At 42.6% G+C, this 17,071-nt stretch overlaps 1 protein-coding gene across 1 annotated transcript in view; it reads right to left on the minus strand.

Moving 5' to 3' along the window:
* Positions 1–425: 425 nt before the first annotated feature.
* LOC116849013 (homeotic protein empty spiracles-like) overlaps positions 426–17,071 on the minus strand; it is an 88,860-nt gene continuing 72,214 nt past the window's right edge. The window contains exon 3 of the mRNA XM_032825719.1: positions 426–3,633. Within this exon, the coding sequence (XP_032681610.1) occupies positions 3,328–3,633 (306 nt within the window). The 3' untranslated portion in view covers positions 426–3,327. The remainder of the gene's footprint in view (positions 3,634–17,071) is intronic.

Raw genomic sequence — 17,071 nt, forward strand, 5'->3', positions numbered from 1 at the left:
TTACTTGTGAAACCGAAACACACAAGCGGCAATTGAATTCTTCTGTTGCAATTATCAGATATCTTGTTGATTCGAATTATTTATTAACCACCAAAATGTTTAACTGACTGCGAATGTTCTATTTGTAAAAACGAGATTACTGAAGAGGACCTAAAACAGGTCGAAACGTATAATTTGTAAAATATTTTTAAATTATTAAAAAATTTGTTTGCACTTTTACACATGTGCCTAGGCTTTTACACGCTATTTTCTCATTTTATTTTAACATCTAAGGACCATTTTAATTTATTTCGATTTCACTCTTGTTGATTCCATTTTAACCAAATTTCAGTTCGGTGCACCAAATTTTCGTTTCGACAAGAGAATCCTTTTCTTCGGTGCGACAGTGGGACGAATACGCGCGAGGCATAAGTGAAACGACACAGTCGTAGTGTGATCATATAATTTATTTCACTATATCGTTAGAACACGAACCGAGTCATTTGATAATACAATTCGATGCTTCTGTGTACGTCGAGTAAAATCACATTTTCCTATTTACAGTATTATTTACATGGCGGAAGTCCTGCGCCGCGCGTGCGGTCCAGCGCGCAAGTTTCGCTCGGCGTGTAAGAACGGCCGATACAATAAGTAAGAACGACGCTTTCACGCAAAACTCTTACGAAGACGCGCTCATTGCGCGCCCAGCGAGCCGAAATTGTCCCGCGAGATCGCCGAGCTGCGAGACCATCACGTTCGCTGCGTAATATTAAGATGTCGAGATAAACAAACACGTCGACATGTTAATATTATGAACAGCAAGCGATCGGTGATTCCGTGCACTTTGCGACTTTGCCTTTACCGCGGCGCAGGAGATCCAGCGTGTGTGTGTATGTGTGTATGCTTGTACGCGTGTGTGTGTGTGTCTAATGTTTAGCAATAATAATTTAAATCGTCAGTACTTCTTTTTTTCTTTTACTTTCTTTATCTCGGACATCGATCTCGGACACCGGATACGCGAAAGGAATACTGCTCGCTCGTGTAGAACAACGACTTAAATACAACTGCAAAGTACAACTCGAGTTTACACTGGGATCTTTCTCTAAAAGGGGCCGGGGAGAGGGGAGGTGGGGGGAGGAAGGGGTACGAAGTTTGGCACTCTCTTTCAACTCGCTCGTTCTGTTTCGTTCTCTGTTTCTTTTTTTTTCTCGTTCTGTTTACGCGCATCTCGTCCTGGCTCTGTCTATTTACACTCCCCTCTCGGCACACGTCTACAGTCTCACGAGAGGAACAACGCCGGGACTTCCGTTACCGGAAGTGATCGGCGATCGCGGTCTCTGTAGCCTCTCCCCTGCTCCCGCTCCTTTCACCTACGCTCTATTTACATGATCCTGGGCGACGCGGAGTTAGTCTTTTATGGCGGTTCTTTTATGGCAAGATGAGCGTGAGCGCGCGGCGCGCAATCGGCGGCGGCCGGCGACGCTCGATCGATCGTCGCTTCGCGTTAACCTCCTCCTCTCCCCGGGCCGCCCTTCGGTCAGGAGAACACGTTTCCGTGTATATCGACGAGAGTCCCGCGCGAGCATCACTCGTCGGCCTCGGGGAATCCGCCGCCAACCAATGCACAGGAAGCACAGGATCGCGAGAGTCGCCGCGAAATAATCGAGTCCGGCCGAAGTCCGCATCGATCGTGGCCCGATGGCGGCGAGCGCCGCCGTTTCCGCCGGATGCGCGTCCATTTAGCCCCGTCGTTTCTCCCGCAGACAATGCCTCCATTAGCCGGCTTCCGATGAACGCCTTCGATTCCTCCGGTCGCTTTTTCCACGCGCCCGCCCGCCGGGGTGCCCGTCTCTGGCCGGGCAGAACGGGCCTCTCTAATCCCGGGGATATTTACGTATCTCCGCGCGATCGTTCCCCGGCCTTCGGCCACGGCCGCGGCACGGTCACGAAGAGCCCGTGCAGCCACGTCGCGATCCCCTCTCCGAGGGACGGAGAGGAATAAGAAGAAGAAGGAGAGGAAGAAAAAGGCAGGCCTCCCTCAACATCGCCTATCGACTAATCTGGCAAGTTCGGTACAAGACTCGCCGAGTCCTCCCCGCAGATCAGCGATTTCGCTGATGGAAAGGCTCCTCAGGGTCAGACTCTCGCGGGGTCAGGCATTCTCCCCCTTGCTCCTCCTCGTAGCCACGACCCCGGCAGCCTCCGGTCGCTAGACGAAGTGCGGCGAGTCGAATCATCGCTTTCGATTGCACTCGAGTGATCCTCTTGGCTGCCTGCTTTTGCGCCCGGCACAATTTCCCGTTTATTAACTCCTGCTCATCGCGCCTTTTGCCTTCTTGCTTCGCGATCATCGCTGTTCGTCGTTGTTCTCTCGCTTTCTCACGCCGTTATTGCTTTCCTCCTCTCTCCCTCTCCCTCTCCCTCTCTCTCTCTCTCTCTCTGTCTCTCTTTTTCTCTCTCTCTTTCTCTCTTGCTATTTTCTCCCTCATTTCCTCGTCCTCTACCTGTCATAGCCTCGCGCGGGAGTTCATCCTCGTCCACGAAGTCGCGTTCTCTAAGACGTCTCCCTCCATCTCCACATCGTTGTCGTGACAAGCGAAAGGGTTCTGGTCATTACATGTCTTACACGTGCGTTGTCCTCGTCCCAAACTGCACAGGAAGCATTCTCATCGACCACGGCATTCTCTCGTTGCCACACAGCATTGACGCACAGCGTCACTCGTATCACTCTGTCGTCGACGGCCATGACATCCAGACTCGCCGTGGACGCTTTAAACGTGTCAATTCATCACGATCTGCAAGTCCCGAATGTCCTGGCCGGCTGCTCAGCCGTGCACTTCTCCTACGAACCGTTCCTGAAATCTCCTCGGGGCGAAACGAATGCAACGTGACGACGTACCCCGTGTTTGCATCTCGGGACACGACGAGTCAAGTCAAACGGACGAGACCCAGGTAATCTCCAACGATCTCCCGTGTGCGCCAGCGAGAAGCGGTTACGTCGATGAGATTGATCACTCTCTCAGCTTTCGCCTCATTGGGCCTCATACCCGAAGCCTCGACCGCGATTCTCGAGCGAGATCGCGCGACATTCTCGATCCGACCACTCACGTGGGCTCTTACTCACTACTGATTGCTTCTTGTGCCAAATCTTAGCGGGCCCAGTCGATAGTCTCGTCCCGACTAGTGGACGTGATCCCCCGACGGGACCCGAAGGAGACTCTCCTCTCTTTCCCGGGAACGACCAGGATTCGCATCGATCCGCTGAGCGACTCCTCGAATGGCTCCCGCCTACGATCAATAGGATATTCTGCTCGATCCTGGATCCTAATCCAGGCAGAGGACGTCTAGCTACGCTTCGGAACCACTCGAGCACTCCTCGGCTTCTGGGTCGATGTGCTCTTCCTCCTCCTCGTCGTCATGGTGGTAGTCGCCGGTCTCTTGCTGCCACTTGCTGACGTGGTGGGTGTTTTTATTGTTGCTGCTGAGGTTGCCGTTGCCGTTGCCATTGCCGTTGCCGTTGCCGTTACCGCCACCGCCGCCGCCGCCGCCACCGCCGCCGCCGCCTCCGCCGCCGGATTGTTGTTGGGTTTTCGCGTCTTCCTCCTGCAGCATGCGCTTGTGTTTCGTTCGTCGGTTTTGGAACCATACTTTCACCTGAAACATCAAACAATATTTCGCCACAGTTAACTCTCCGTAGGTTAATCACGGCTCGGCGTGGTAATTAATAGTCGACTGGAAAAACCGTCAACACACGTTCTCTACTGCGGTTTATTTGGGAAATTCATCTCATAGACCATATTGTATTTTTCTCGTGACAAGATTCTATAAAACAGACTTGTTTGTGTGAGCATAGAGAGAAAAGTAATATCATTGTCACACATATGTGACGTTGATGGCGAATATATCAGGCAAAATTGAGAATTTTGTACCATTTACAGAACAGTTACAGAACTTTGTAACATTTTACACAGTCCCGACAAGGCTTTGCGAGACGATACTAAACCACTACTCGTTGCCAAGTTTCAGATACTGGCGTAGTACTGCACAAGTAAATGTTACTTGCTTCAAGTATTTCATAAGATCGCGTAAATCTATACATCCGCAAATCTATCACAAGAGTTCAACGTAAAAAAGCATTAGTTATTTATTCAAATAACATTCGTTATCACATCAGTTATTTGTTCAAATACGTTCTGAATCCTAGCAGGATAATTTCAACCAAGAATGTTAAATTAAGACGAAAATTCGGTTTACTCCAGTACACTGAGTCGAACCAGCTTTTTCTTCAGTGAAGTTTTATGATATTCTTGTAAAGAGAATAAATTCTTCTCTTGAATACATGAGCTATACAATGAGCTTTATAATGGACTATAATGACGAGCTTTTCTCAAATTCGTGATGAATATATTTTAAGATTAGTATCATTAAAGATATTCTTCGTTGAAGAGATAATCATTACTTCGAAAAAGGAAAATAAACTGAGTAGGAAGACCGGGTTAAGTTAACTCAACAGTCGTATTGTTTAACTTATGCGTTTAATCATGTACTTAACTCATATTTTATTATAGTCAGTAAGGCCTATTTTGCTAAAAAAAAACATAATATTAAATTTCACTAGAAACATAGCAAGTGTTTTAATAGCACATTTCAGTTTCTAAAACATATACATAATGCAAATGAAGTAAGAAGATAATGAATTACTGAAAAATGCCGATCTATTACTTGAAAATTATCTTCATATAAATACAGCGGGGAGCACACACTTTTGCATAAAGGCATAATGCACAAAGCATAAGAAAACTGACCAATCAGAGTCCTTTACTTTCATCATGGCGATATAAATGAAGATTCTGATTGATCTGTTCTCTTATGCTGTGTGCGTTATGCCTTTATGCAAGAGTGTGTGCTTCCCGCTGACATAAAAAAGTCTGTAAGAGCCAAATGCAAGATCAAGGTGCGCCAAAACTCAATTAATTATTAGTCTAAGTAAAATAAAACTTAGACTAGATATATAAATATATTATATGATAATTACAAATGTTTTGGTCTCTGTTTCAGACTTTTCTCAGTATTCATTACAACAAAAGTCTATAAAAGTAACATGTTCAGCAAGACAGGGTCTTACAATGTCGGAGAAGTGTGTACACCTGCTAAGGCTGAAATCATCGCATGGCGAGCGTTGTCAATGTTGCACAATAAAAATATTAATATCGCGTCTTGTTAAACATGTCACTTGTACAGATTTTTCCTGTAATAAACATTGAGAAAGTTACTCCAAAACATTTGTCGTCATATATCATGTAATATATTTCTATCCCTAGTCTAATTTCTATTTTTCTAAGAGGAACATTTTACGATTCGCTTTCCATTGTTTCTCTCAATGAATACATAAACAAAATGCGCGGCAAACATGACTCTTGAACCAATTTGACCTGGCTTCCCTTAATCGACTTTCTCAACAGTAGAATGAAATTCTCCTGTGTGTAGTTGACAAAAGAGCCTGGTCAGAATATCGATCAGTTGTTAATTGCCAAAAATCTACTACTAATGTTTGTCGAGATAGTAGTAGTTCAATACCAGGCCCGATCGTAAAACCCTTGGGTCGACGCATCATTCGGAAGAAGAGAGCACGGTTAAGGATTACCGATCGTTTCGGCGGAGGGCGCGTCAACGGGAGATAACTCTCCGGCGAGGCCGACGGCGGCAGAAGGATGCGTGACGTACAACGGGAGATAATTCGAGCGTGGTCGTCCCCGGCGAATACCAACGTAGTCCGCCGAAATCGATCTCGACGGGCCAATCTCTCGTCGACGGGGTGAGTCGCACCCCTCGTCGGGGCTGCTCTCGGCAGGCTTGCCAAATTAAGTGGCAACTAGTTATAAGCCTGCCCGGTCAACCCCGATGTATCAAGGAGCCACCCCTAAACGGGAGTATCCGGTTACAATGGTACGTGTCGCTCGTTCGTGGAACAGCCCGGCGCTGGTAAAAAGGGGGACGAACGTCGGCCAGGAGGGGAGCATGAATTCGATCGCGCATTGTCCCCGAATTGACTGTTGGATACGGTATACGCGCAGGCCGTGAGAAAAGGGTTGAATGCGCTCTATTTTCGAGCTATCTACGTGGAAAATCAGCATTGTGACACGCGAGAGGATACACACGCGCGACAGAAAGGGGTGGCTCGGCGCGGGGATATTTTGGATATCGCCGACGTGTCTCGCTGTCGCGCGGTTTTGACAAGACCCGGATTAGCCCGGATCGGGCCGGAATGAGCGAGCCTGTTGAGCCGAACAATTTTACGCTTTGACTCGTGATGTGAAAGTCGCGTAGGACGAAACGCGAGCGACGCAGCATGCGGATAAATCGTCCCAACGTCCAATCACCTCCCATGATGTCCTCAAAGTGGACTCTATATGGAGAGAATATTATAGTTCCTTTTTTCATATAAATTCTTTTCGACTTTACTAATTTCATTGCGATGAAACACACATCAGACTATTTTGATAATAATGAAGCAAATGATAACTTAAACTCAGAATTTGATGAAATAGTACAACTACAAAAATAGGTACACTGAAAGAAAAGAAATGATCTAACGAAAATTATAGTTTTAGCCTCAAGCATTTTTTATTATTCTAAGGGCCGTGGCACACAGAAAAACTTAAGCAGTAAGCAAATTGATCAATCACAGTCGTTGATTCTTGGACCGTAAGGAGAATCAATGACTATGATTGGTCAATTTGCTTACTGCTTACGTTTTACTGCTTAAGCTTTTCTATATGCCACCAGCTTAACACAAAAATAGTAGTAGTAATATGCATATAACGTCATTACACTAACATAGTAGAAATTAATTTAAAAAGGTATTTCTCTTGACAGTAATTTATCATAATTATTCCTCTATGTGTGATTATAGTTACAAATATCAAATATTTGTTTTTCAGTGCAGAAATAGTCAGTAAGGCCTATTTTGCTAAAAAAAACATAATAGTAAACTTTATTAGAAACATAGCAAGTGTTTTAATAGTACATTTCAGTTCCTAAAATATATATATAGTGCATATGAAGTAAAAAGATAATGAATTACTGAAAAATACCGATCTATTCCTTGAAAATTATCTTCATATAAATACAGCGGGGAGCACACACTTTTGCATAAAAGCATAATGCACAAAGCATAAGAAAACTGACCAATCAGAGTCCTTTACTTTCATCATGGCGATATAAATAAGGATTCTGATTGATCGGTTCTCTTATGCTGTGTGCGTTATGCCTTTTTGCAAGAGTGTGTGCTTCCCGCTAACATAAAACAGTCTGTAAGAGCCAAATGCAAGATCAAGGTGCGCCAAAACTCAATTAATTATTAGTCTAAGTAAAATAAAACTTAGACTAGATATATAAATATATTATATGATAATTACAAATGTTTCGGTCTCTGTTTCAGACTTTTCTCAGTATTCATTACAACAAAAGTCTATAAAAGTAACATGCTCAGCAAGACAGGGTCTTACAATGTCGGAGAAGTGTGTACACCTGCTAAGGCTGAAATCATCGCATGGCGAGCGTTGTCAATGTTGCACAATGAAAATATTAATATCGCGTCTTATTAAACATGTCACTTGTAAAGATTTTTCCTGTAATAAACACTGAGAAGGTTACTCCAAAACATTTGTCGTCATATATCATGTAATATATTTCTATCCCTAGTCTAATTTCTATTTTACTTTGACTAAGAGGAGAGAGTTTTGCCGAGATCATACCGGTCTCCTAAATCGTATCCCATCAATTTCTTTATTATTATTGAATATTAACGCAATTTAACGATCTAAAGATGAGGAATAAATGAGCAATGAGAATTATGAAAAAAAAGGTTCAGATATCTTATTTTATGCATGTTACAAATATTAAATCAGATACGATTGATAAAGTACGATTTCAGTAACTCTCTCTTAATTAATAAGCTTCCGACGCACCTTGATCCTGCTTTCAGCTCTTGCAGATCTTTTCACGTTACTTTGATTCACATCACAGAGCCTTGTGCAATTTTCTATTTCGAACTCTGATTAACTCGCTTGATATAGAAGCAATCCAAGTCCCGGCAACACGGCGGGCTTCTTCAAGTGAACAACTCCTAAGCCGTGAACCACTACCATCTTTAACCTGAAATTAGGTACACACATACCTCACCCCTGGAAACCGGTTATTATTCGACGTTCTTATTCGTCGATAGAGAGGCTGGCGAGCAAGCGGAGAGGAGCGAGGTCGCTGCATGCCCAGGGGAAGCACATCGGGGTCGCAGCACTTAACGGGTGATTAAGAGGGCAAATAGAGAGAGCAACCCCCCTTTCGGCAGATCGTAGTTTCGAGCCTACCACCCTCCGCCCGAAAAGCCAGCCCGCTACGTGCCGACATCCCCGAACGTCGCTTCCGGGAGCGGCGTCGCGCGCTTAATCGAGTTACCCCCGACGTCTCGTAATCGCCTCCCATCAACCCCCGGAGTTGCCATGGTGATCGCGGGCGGTCCTGAAGCCCGATTGGCAGATCCGCACGCACGCGGGATCCCGGGCATCCCCTACCGCGCGATGCATCCCCGAGGATGAGCCAGACGCTTCATCCCCCTCGAGCAGGGCTCTCTCGCCACCCTTCTCTCGCCGCTTCCCCGTCTCTCTTTCTCGCCCCACACCAATGGCACCTGGATTTACACTCAGTTTAACCGCTCCTCGCCGCCCCGCGAGGTAACCACTATCTCTCTCTTTTACTCTCTCTCCCTCTCTGTCTATCTCTCGCCCTCTATCGACGCCAGTATTTCACGGACGCGCGCGTTGTAAAAATCCTATAAAAGCTTCCAACACGTTCGACGATTTATTCCCTGATATATTACCCCGCGGAGTTTAATGCGCGACGGTAACGCGCGATTGGGATTTCGCCGGCGGGGGGATGGGATGGGATGGGGGTGAGCGGAGGTCAACGAGGAAAATGGTCCGGCATCAGCTGGACTTCTCGCGCCCTGCACGCGCGAACGTACGAGAGAAAAGAGAACTCTCTTAGCCTCCGAAGTCGGAGATCTCGTTGTACCACGTTACTGAAACTCGACTCGTCGCGTAACGAACGGAATTGCTCGGACTCTGGGACTCTTTCGCTTACGCGATGACCGACGCTCCATACGGCAACATTTTTCCCCGCTCTCCGGGGACAGTTGTACCTTATTTCTAACCGAGTCTTAGTGTCGAAACGCTTCTTTAGTTCGTGTATTAATAGTTATTATTTAAAAGTTGTCTCAAGACACTCAGGTATCAATAGTCATTACTTGAAACTCATCTTAAATGAGATATTCAGATTTCAGAATTCAGAGTCGTTTAAATTGCGATTACACATGACAAAAAATATTTTGTATTTCTATTGAAATCGATGTAGAAATTTCGTGTTAATAGAAAATTTATTTTTTTACGAAATTCATGTTAAATTTGTAGCATACTCGTATGTTAATTTAAAATATTGTCGTTATATTATTTTGTGTGTGTGTATGAATATTATGCACTGAGTTTGTTTTCACCATTTCCAAGTGTTAACAATATAACGATTTTACACAATTTATATGTAACATGTCCTTCCTTTGTGACATATTTTATACATAAAGTGTACAGATGAATTAGTTATTTGTTGAGCCTCTTGGATAGTCAGCCAAGAACTCTGCGTTGATAGTAGTGAACGGTTACATGTTTGTAAGCGGTAAAATGATGAACTATTAAGCGAGAAAATGGATCTGTTCGTTTACGAAGAACTTTTGTACTAATGTAAACGATTGCAATAAGAGTTACAGTGAAAAAAGTATACTTTTCTCTCTTTCTTATTGCATTAGTGCAAAAGTTCAACCAAAACTAATAAACGTAATGATGTGAACAGACGACCAGTTTTTCCTACAAACCACTGAAATATTACTGAGTAGTGCATGTATGTTACAATTGTGGAAGTGTAGAAATACTGCGAATACTATATTTTTTGTGATGTTTAATGTATATAAGTAGTTTTTCAATCATATTCAATATCGAGTCACACAGCTGGTTTTCTATCAAAACAAGGTGATTTGTCGTATTTATTTTAAGATTATGTAAAAGTTATTTCGGCGAAGAAGAAGCGTCCGGAGTATTTCACAAATATGCAAAATAGATTGTAAGTTCATATCATTTGAATGATATATCGTTTTATTTATGGTTTGCAAAAATTCGGGCGTGGTTTTCCTCGCTTCTGACGTCATCAATCCAATATGGCCGCAGTGATTACTCAAGATTACCTTAACATATTTGTATTGTGTTAAATTAACACGAAAATTGGAATAAATAATTTGGTACATGTAGAGTGAGTTAAATTTAACGCAACATTTTTTGCAGTGCAGATTAAACGTGAAATATATAATAATTCAACTAAGAAAACTTGAATCTAATTCTCAATAAAAATCTGAATATTTCACATAGAGGAAATTTCAGATGACAGCTATTAATACACGCCTTACATTTAAATTCAGAGTCAGATAAAAATTTTTCCGTTGAATCGCGCGATTGCAGATATAAATGTCACATATATCATAATTCAACTGAAAAACTATTATTACTTATTAATAGTATTTATTAATACGGGCCTTGGATTTAAATTTAGAATCAGATGAATTTTTCAGTTGAGTCGCGATTGCGACTATAAATGCGACTCGCATTTATGATATAATTCAACTGGAAAATTTTAATATAACTCTGAATGAAAATCGGAGTATCTCATATGAGACAAATTTCACATAACAGTTGCTAACGCGAGGTTTAAATTTGAACTCAGAATCAAATGAGGATATTTCCGTTGTATCATGATATAATATGATAAAATATCAAATGTCAAATATATCATAATTTAACTGAAAAACTTAGATCTACCTTTGAATAAAAATTTGAGTATCTCGCATGAGACAAGTTTCAGGCGACAATTATTAATATGGGCCGTAACCTCCCATGAGACTTTTCTCTGTTTCCTTGCTCTTCATTTATTTAATTCCTCGATCACGTTCGCTTATCGACTGCCGTCGCTTCTGCGTCTTCGCTCCTCAGCTTTTTTTTTTATTATTGTTTTTTGTTATGATTGTTGAGATTACATTTTACTAACTCTTTTTACATGTAACTCGCTCTTATATTTTGTTTCTCTGAAGCGACGCAGATGCTCTCTGGTCATCCGACTCAGACATGGTTGAACGTACGACTGTCACGGGTCTGCGCTTCGCGTATAAGGTGTTCGCCTGTCACTTAGGTGCGTTCCGGGAGCAACTTCAATTACGTTGCCTACAAGGTAACCCGGCCTTTATCCCGCGTTAGCCGACCAGGCTCGCCGGGCGAGCGAGCCGAGTTAACGCAGAAATCGCAGATAAACGCGATACCTGATGCGTATACCTGGCCGCACATACGCAAACGTACTCGTTATCTTGCGGAATCGACAGGACGCTCCTCTGATCATCGCATCGCCAGAGATACGCACTCCTCCAACACCTCCCCTCGCGCGAGAGGAGGTCCCACGTCACGGACGGCTTCAGTCCTCGCGATCGAAGCGCGTCGATATTGACCTCAGAATGGATACGCAATTTTCACACTTATAAGTGGATACTTGGTAAGGTAACTGTTTACCTCAATTGATCTACGCCGTGAAAATCCAATAGAATTACACAAACAACGATGATCTTTAATAATGTATAAGCTTACACAAGAATATCAGCGCGTCTAATTTTTTTGTAATAGTAAAATAAGTGAGGAATTTAAATTTTGATGGGGTACTTAGATGTAAGTGACTTATTAAAATTTAATAAAGAATTAAATTAATAAAACAAATAATATAAAATATATTATTTAAAAAGATCAATTTCTTCCTTTTAATTAAAACATTACCAACAATTATATAATGAACATTACTGTGGATAAATATTCACATGAGTATATGTGTGGATGCATTATGACAAACAATGATTGCATAAAGATCTAAAGATATCCTGGCTATCGGGGAAGAAAAATAAAATAGCTCTAAAAAACAAAAAGCGAAAAATCACTCGATATCCTTACTAGCAATTCACAAGTGATAGTAATAAATCGACTGAAAGGCAAAATACCTCGAGATTCTCGACTAAAAACAGGGCAGAATCTCAGTAACGATTTGTTGGGTCATTGAACTCTCACCAAGCAAATAAAAAAATACTCACTACAGAATTCCGTCAGAAAATAAGAAATCTCATTATGTGATCGACATATCACTGAAGAATTAAATTGCAAACTGTAACACAAAATACTCTAAGATTTGTGCTCGACTTAAAACAAAATCAATAACAACTGATTGGATCGTTGAACCTTCACCGAGCAAATAATAAAAGGATACCACAAAATTCCACCAGAAAAGGAGAAACTCGATCACATAATCGATAAATGTCACTCAAGAATTAAATCGCAGAATGCAAAATATTCCGAGATTTGTGTTTGACTTGTGTTTGAAAACAGGGCGAAGTCTCAATAATAATTGCGTGGATTATTGACCCCTCGTCGAGCAAATCTAATAACTAACTACACACTTATCAACGAATGTCCCCGAATGAGACAGATTACGATATCTACAGGATCAAACAAAAATATTCACCACGGAATTCCATTAGAAAAGGAGAAATATGATTGACAGAATGAAATAATTTTCACGAAATTTTAATAAATTCGACTCCGACGAGATTGAGCTCACCGTCATATCTCGACCTCGCGATACAATTCTCCGTTTCCGGTGCGTATTATGCGTACGAGCGGCTGATCGTGAATCACCCGGAACGTTTTCATCGGCGTGGCAATAATGCGCTCGGCGTTTTACGCGCGCCGCGTTCGCCGATAGAGGCTGATACACATACTAGTTTATCTATGCAAATTACGGCGGACGATATAGCCGCGATAAGGCCGGGACGTCTAGAAAGGAAATTACTGCGGAATCAATTGCTCGTCGGGGTTGCGCGCGCGCGCGCGACCGACGCGCCGGCCGGTATAATTAATGCGACGACGACAACGGTGTAATAAACGCGCGCGACGCATGTCGTTGGACTCATCAAGGACGGAAAAGTGAGCCGTACATATCCGCTCGGACGCGCACACGTACACGAAAGCTCGCGCCGCGCATCGATAATCGCGGATTTAATTAATCCGGGTTATTAATTGATATTCTAATTACGCGACACACGGCCGGTATGCGCGGCGATCGAGGTGGGATCGCGTTACTGCGTCTCTGCGGATCGCCCCGGCCACGGAATGAACGAACGAACGAACGAACAATGTAGGAGGTAATGTAGGGGTAAGAGAAGGAGGAGGCCGAGGGGGCACGAAGGCAAGGAGAGGCCTAATCTATCGGGGTCTTTATGTCCCCCGTTAAATATAATTACGTTTATTGCGGTCGCGCTCGCCGATTGGCCGCGCTCTTACTCCCGCGGCAAATTGGATATCCGCTAATGGAAATTAATGCCGCGCAGCGCCGTGCCGCGACTGGTGACACTCTATTTCCCTCGTCCGCGACACACGTCTCGTCTCGGCTTGGCTTGGTTTGACTTGGTTTGGCTTGGCTTGGCTCGGCTCGGCAACACTGAGGCCGACGACAATGTTTTGACAGGCGCTATTTCAACGACATTGTGAACGTAAACCCAGACAGACGGTGCAAGACGGCTGGAGGTGGGTACCGCGACGATGGTCTTCGTGAGAAGACCCTAGTAAAAGACTTACTAGTTCTCTGCCAATAACGCTAGTCGAGAATTCTGGCTGTCAGGCAGTTCCTGGCAGTTGAACGACGATTTCAAGCTTGCTTTGCTAGTAATTGGATGGTAAAACCATTCAGTTTCTAGCAAGTTTCTAACTAGTTTTTGACTAGTTCCTAAGCAAACCTTTTTTGTACCAAAATTATATATAACATATCTGTCTACATGTTCCCTATTAATTTCTAAATCCTTTCACCGATCTAGACTAAGTTTTAGTATAGTTACTTTCTAGGATTCTAGGAAAATATAAGTTACCATAAAACCTGGAAATCCTCCCATTCTTTTTGATTTCATCCCTTTGATATTTGGATAATAACCCGGGTAATGCTGTATAGTTTAAGCTAGTTCTGTCAAAGTACTTGTCAACGTTTGATTCTATATATAAAATATTATTTATTATTTAATATAAAAATTAATGAATTTAATATATAAAAATTATCAATTATTCAATATAAACTCATATTTCAGAAGGTAGAATTTACATGGAAACTCATCCATTATCGAAATAAATGTAGCTTTATTTCTTTTATTATCATTTTTTTTGTCTACACAGAAAATAAAACATTCTTTCGAAAATATTTTTACTTTCGACATCTAAATGTTAAAATGAGATTGCATAAAGTGTTAGAAAATAAGTTACTGGTACCAATACATTTTATATGATTTCAACAAAGAAAAATATATCTTTATTATTAAAATATAATCTTCATTAAATGAAAAGCACCAAATATTGAATTAAGAATATAATGCTTTCAAATGTCGAAAGAGGATAACATTATCATTCAAATAATCATATCGTACATCTTATGCGACTGTTACAATATTCAAATAAAATTATTACATTGTTGAAGACTGGAAAATTCTTCTAATAAAATTTTATCTCATTGTTTATATATAAAGCAATGATTGTTAATTTGTGCGTGATAGTTTTAAATAAACACTAATCTTTTCTCTGTGTCATTTCTGGTTAAGCAACACCGGCTAGTACTTCCCAGTCCAGTTTCTGAACACAGTTCAATAAACCCCAGCCAGTACAAATTAGCCAGTTCCTGGCTAGTGAGCAGATTTTCTTGGAAATTTTTCTACCTGGGGAGCGAGCGGAGGTAGCACGCTCCGGAACGAAATGAGTCCGAGCATGGAGAATTATATGATCGAACGTAAAAATTGAATCAAAGCACCCGCATTTTGATATTTAACTCGATTAATTAAAACGTTGCGTGCGCGCGTTCGTGGGACACACGCGTACCCTCGCTCTCTTCGCTTTATTACCCGTCTATTTAATTACCTACCGCCGTTGTGTGTGCGCCGTGCGCGTATTCGATTTCAATCAGCGCTTTTTCCATCCGTCCGCGTGCCCGCGCTCTTTACAAATCCGGCCGCGCCGGCGATTTATAATTGGCGAAGCCGTGACGTGCCGCGCCAAACGGCAGCTCGACAACACAAGAGCGTGTGCGATTTTTTTCGTCGTGCCCGCTTTTGTCACCGGCAGAAACAGAGAGGGAGAGAACGACCGAGGGAGGGAGGGAAAGGTAGAGAGAAAGAGAGAACCGCCTGTAACATGTACACGGGCGCGAGCCCTCAAATAAAATCTCCAGCTGGATAGTAACCAATCGCCAGCGAGAGCTAGTCGCCCCCTAATCCCCCGAGGGCTCGGCGGTCACGCTCGAAACATTATTTTTAATCTCCCGTACGGTCGCGACAATCCGCCCCTCGCTATTGCGCGAGACGCGTCGGACTAAATAAACCCGGCGATATTATTTTTCAATCGTCGCGAGCGTACACATCGCGCGGCAGAAGGGGCGCGGAAGGGAAAGGGACAGTGAGAAAGAGGGAGGAAGGGAGGACCAGCGTACGATTCCAAGCTGGAAAATACAAAAGCGCGCACGCGCTCGCTCGCTCGAACGAAAAAGCCCGCCGCAACGCGTACGTGGGTGTGGATTACAGAACAGGAGAGAGCCGCGTGTTTTGTTAGGACGAAATTGAGCGTGATCTCGCGCGAGGGGACGCCAATTTCCTCGGATATGCGTTTCTCCGCTCGCGCCATATTCGCAGCGCGGAGCTTCCCCTTTGTACCTTCCCTCTCTCGTCTTTTTTCTTTGATCTCCTTTTTTCTCTCGTTTTTTTTTTTGCGTTCTTTTCCGAGTGACTGTCGCGCGCACGAGTATTGACGTGTGACTGCTTGAACGTTGTCGTCGAGAGGATCCCTTTCAGAGGTAATCGCCGACCGTGACGAGTACAAGTGAAGAATACGAGAGAGTTTGACAGATGCATTTTTATCGGGGGAAATGGTCGCTGAAGGAAATGAACTGCAGGAGTTATACGCGTAGATGAACAAGCGGGAAGATGGGACGCGTCGCAGAATTCGCGAGACTCGATTAGCGAGCGAGTGGTAGTGAAGACGAACGAAGAGGCGCGAAGAGGGCTGCGGGAAAAAAGGTCTAGAGAAGTCAGGGAACGTTTGGATGAATCGAGAGCGAGAGTATCGATCGCATTGAACTCGTTTGTATGACTATTATAGCATCGAGGAGACAGCGGGTGAAATGCGCATTAGACAACTAAGGATAACTAAGGATAGGGAATTTTCAGTTAGCTGGCCTGGAAATCTTTTCACTGTTCTTTTCGAGAAATTTTGAGTCAATCGTATACAGACAGAACGATTTGAATCAAATAAACGTTTCTTTGGAATAGTCCAAACGAATTTTTCGATTGATCGAACAAAATTTTGTTTGTTGAAGCAACAAAAATATTTATTTGCGGCTTAGTTCCAAAGAAATATTTTTGTGTTAACCAAATAATTTGTTTGGACTATACCAAAGAAACGTTTATTTGATTCAATAAATCGTCCTCTCTGTGTAACTAACAAATACGTTTACTTTTTAAAAAAAATGTATACAATATATCTTTTAATTTTGTGCACATTTTCATATAAGTACAATCTTTAGATAAAATAAAAAATATTATCCTATATATTTACGCACCAAAAAATTATTAAGTTGTAAGCAAATCGTGCAAATATGACTATCCACCGCATACAGAGTTGATTATCACATGTCTTTCATATAAAAGAAAACAAGACAAATTATTTCTGTTTAAAAGTTTTAAGTGTTTTCTTTAGTAGTATCTTTTATATATAATCAATCTTCTCTCTCTCACTCTCTCTCTCTCTCTCTCTCTCTCTCTCTCTCTCTCTCTCTCTCACCCTCTCCCTCTCTCTCTCTCTCTTATAATAAACAATTATTAAACTAAAAAGATAATAATTCTCAAAAACTTTATATGATAATAACTTTGAGCTATCTCTAT

Source organism: Odontomachus brunneus, unplaced genomic scaffold (assembly GCF_010583005.1).
Source record: "Odontomachus brunneus isolate Ranch 3 - 2012 unplaced genomic scaffold, Obru_v1 Obru_scaffold_104, whole genome shotgun sequence".
In the NCBI taxonomy this organism is placed as follows: Eukaryota; Metazoa; Arthropoda; class Insecta; order Hymenoptera; family Formicidae; genus Odontomachus; species Odontomachus brunneus.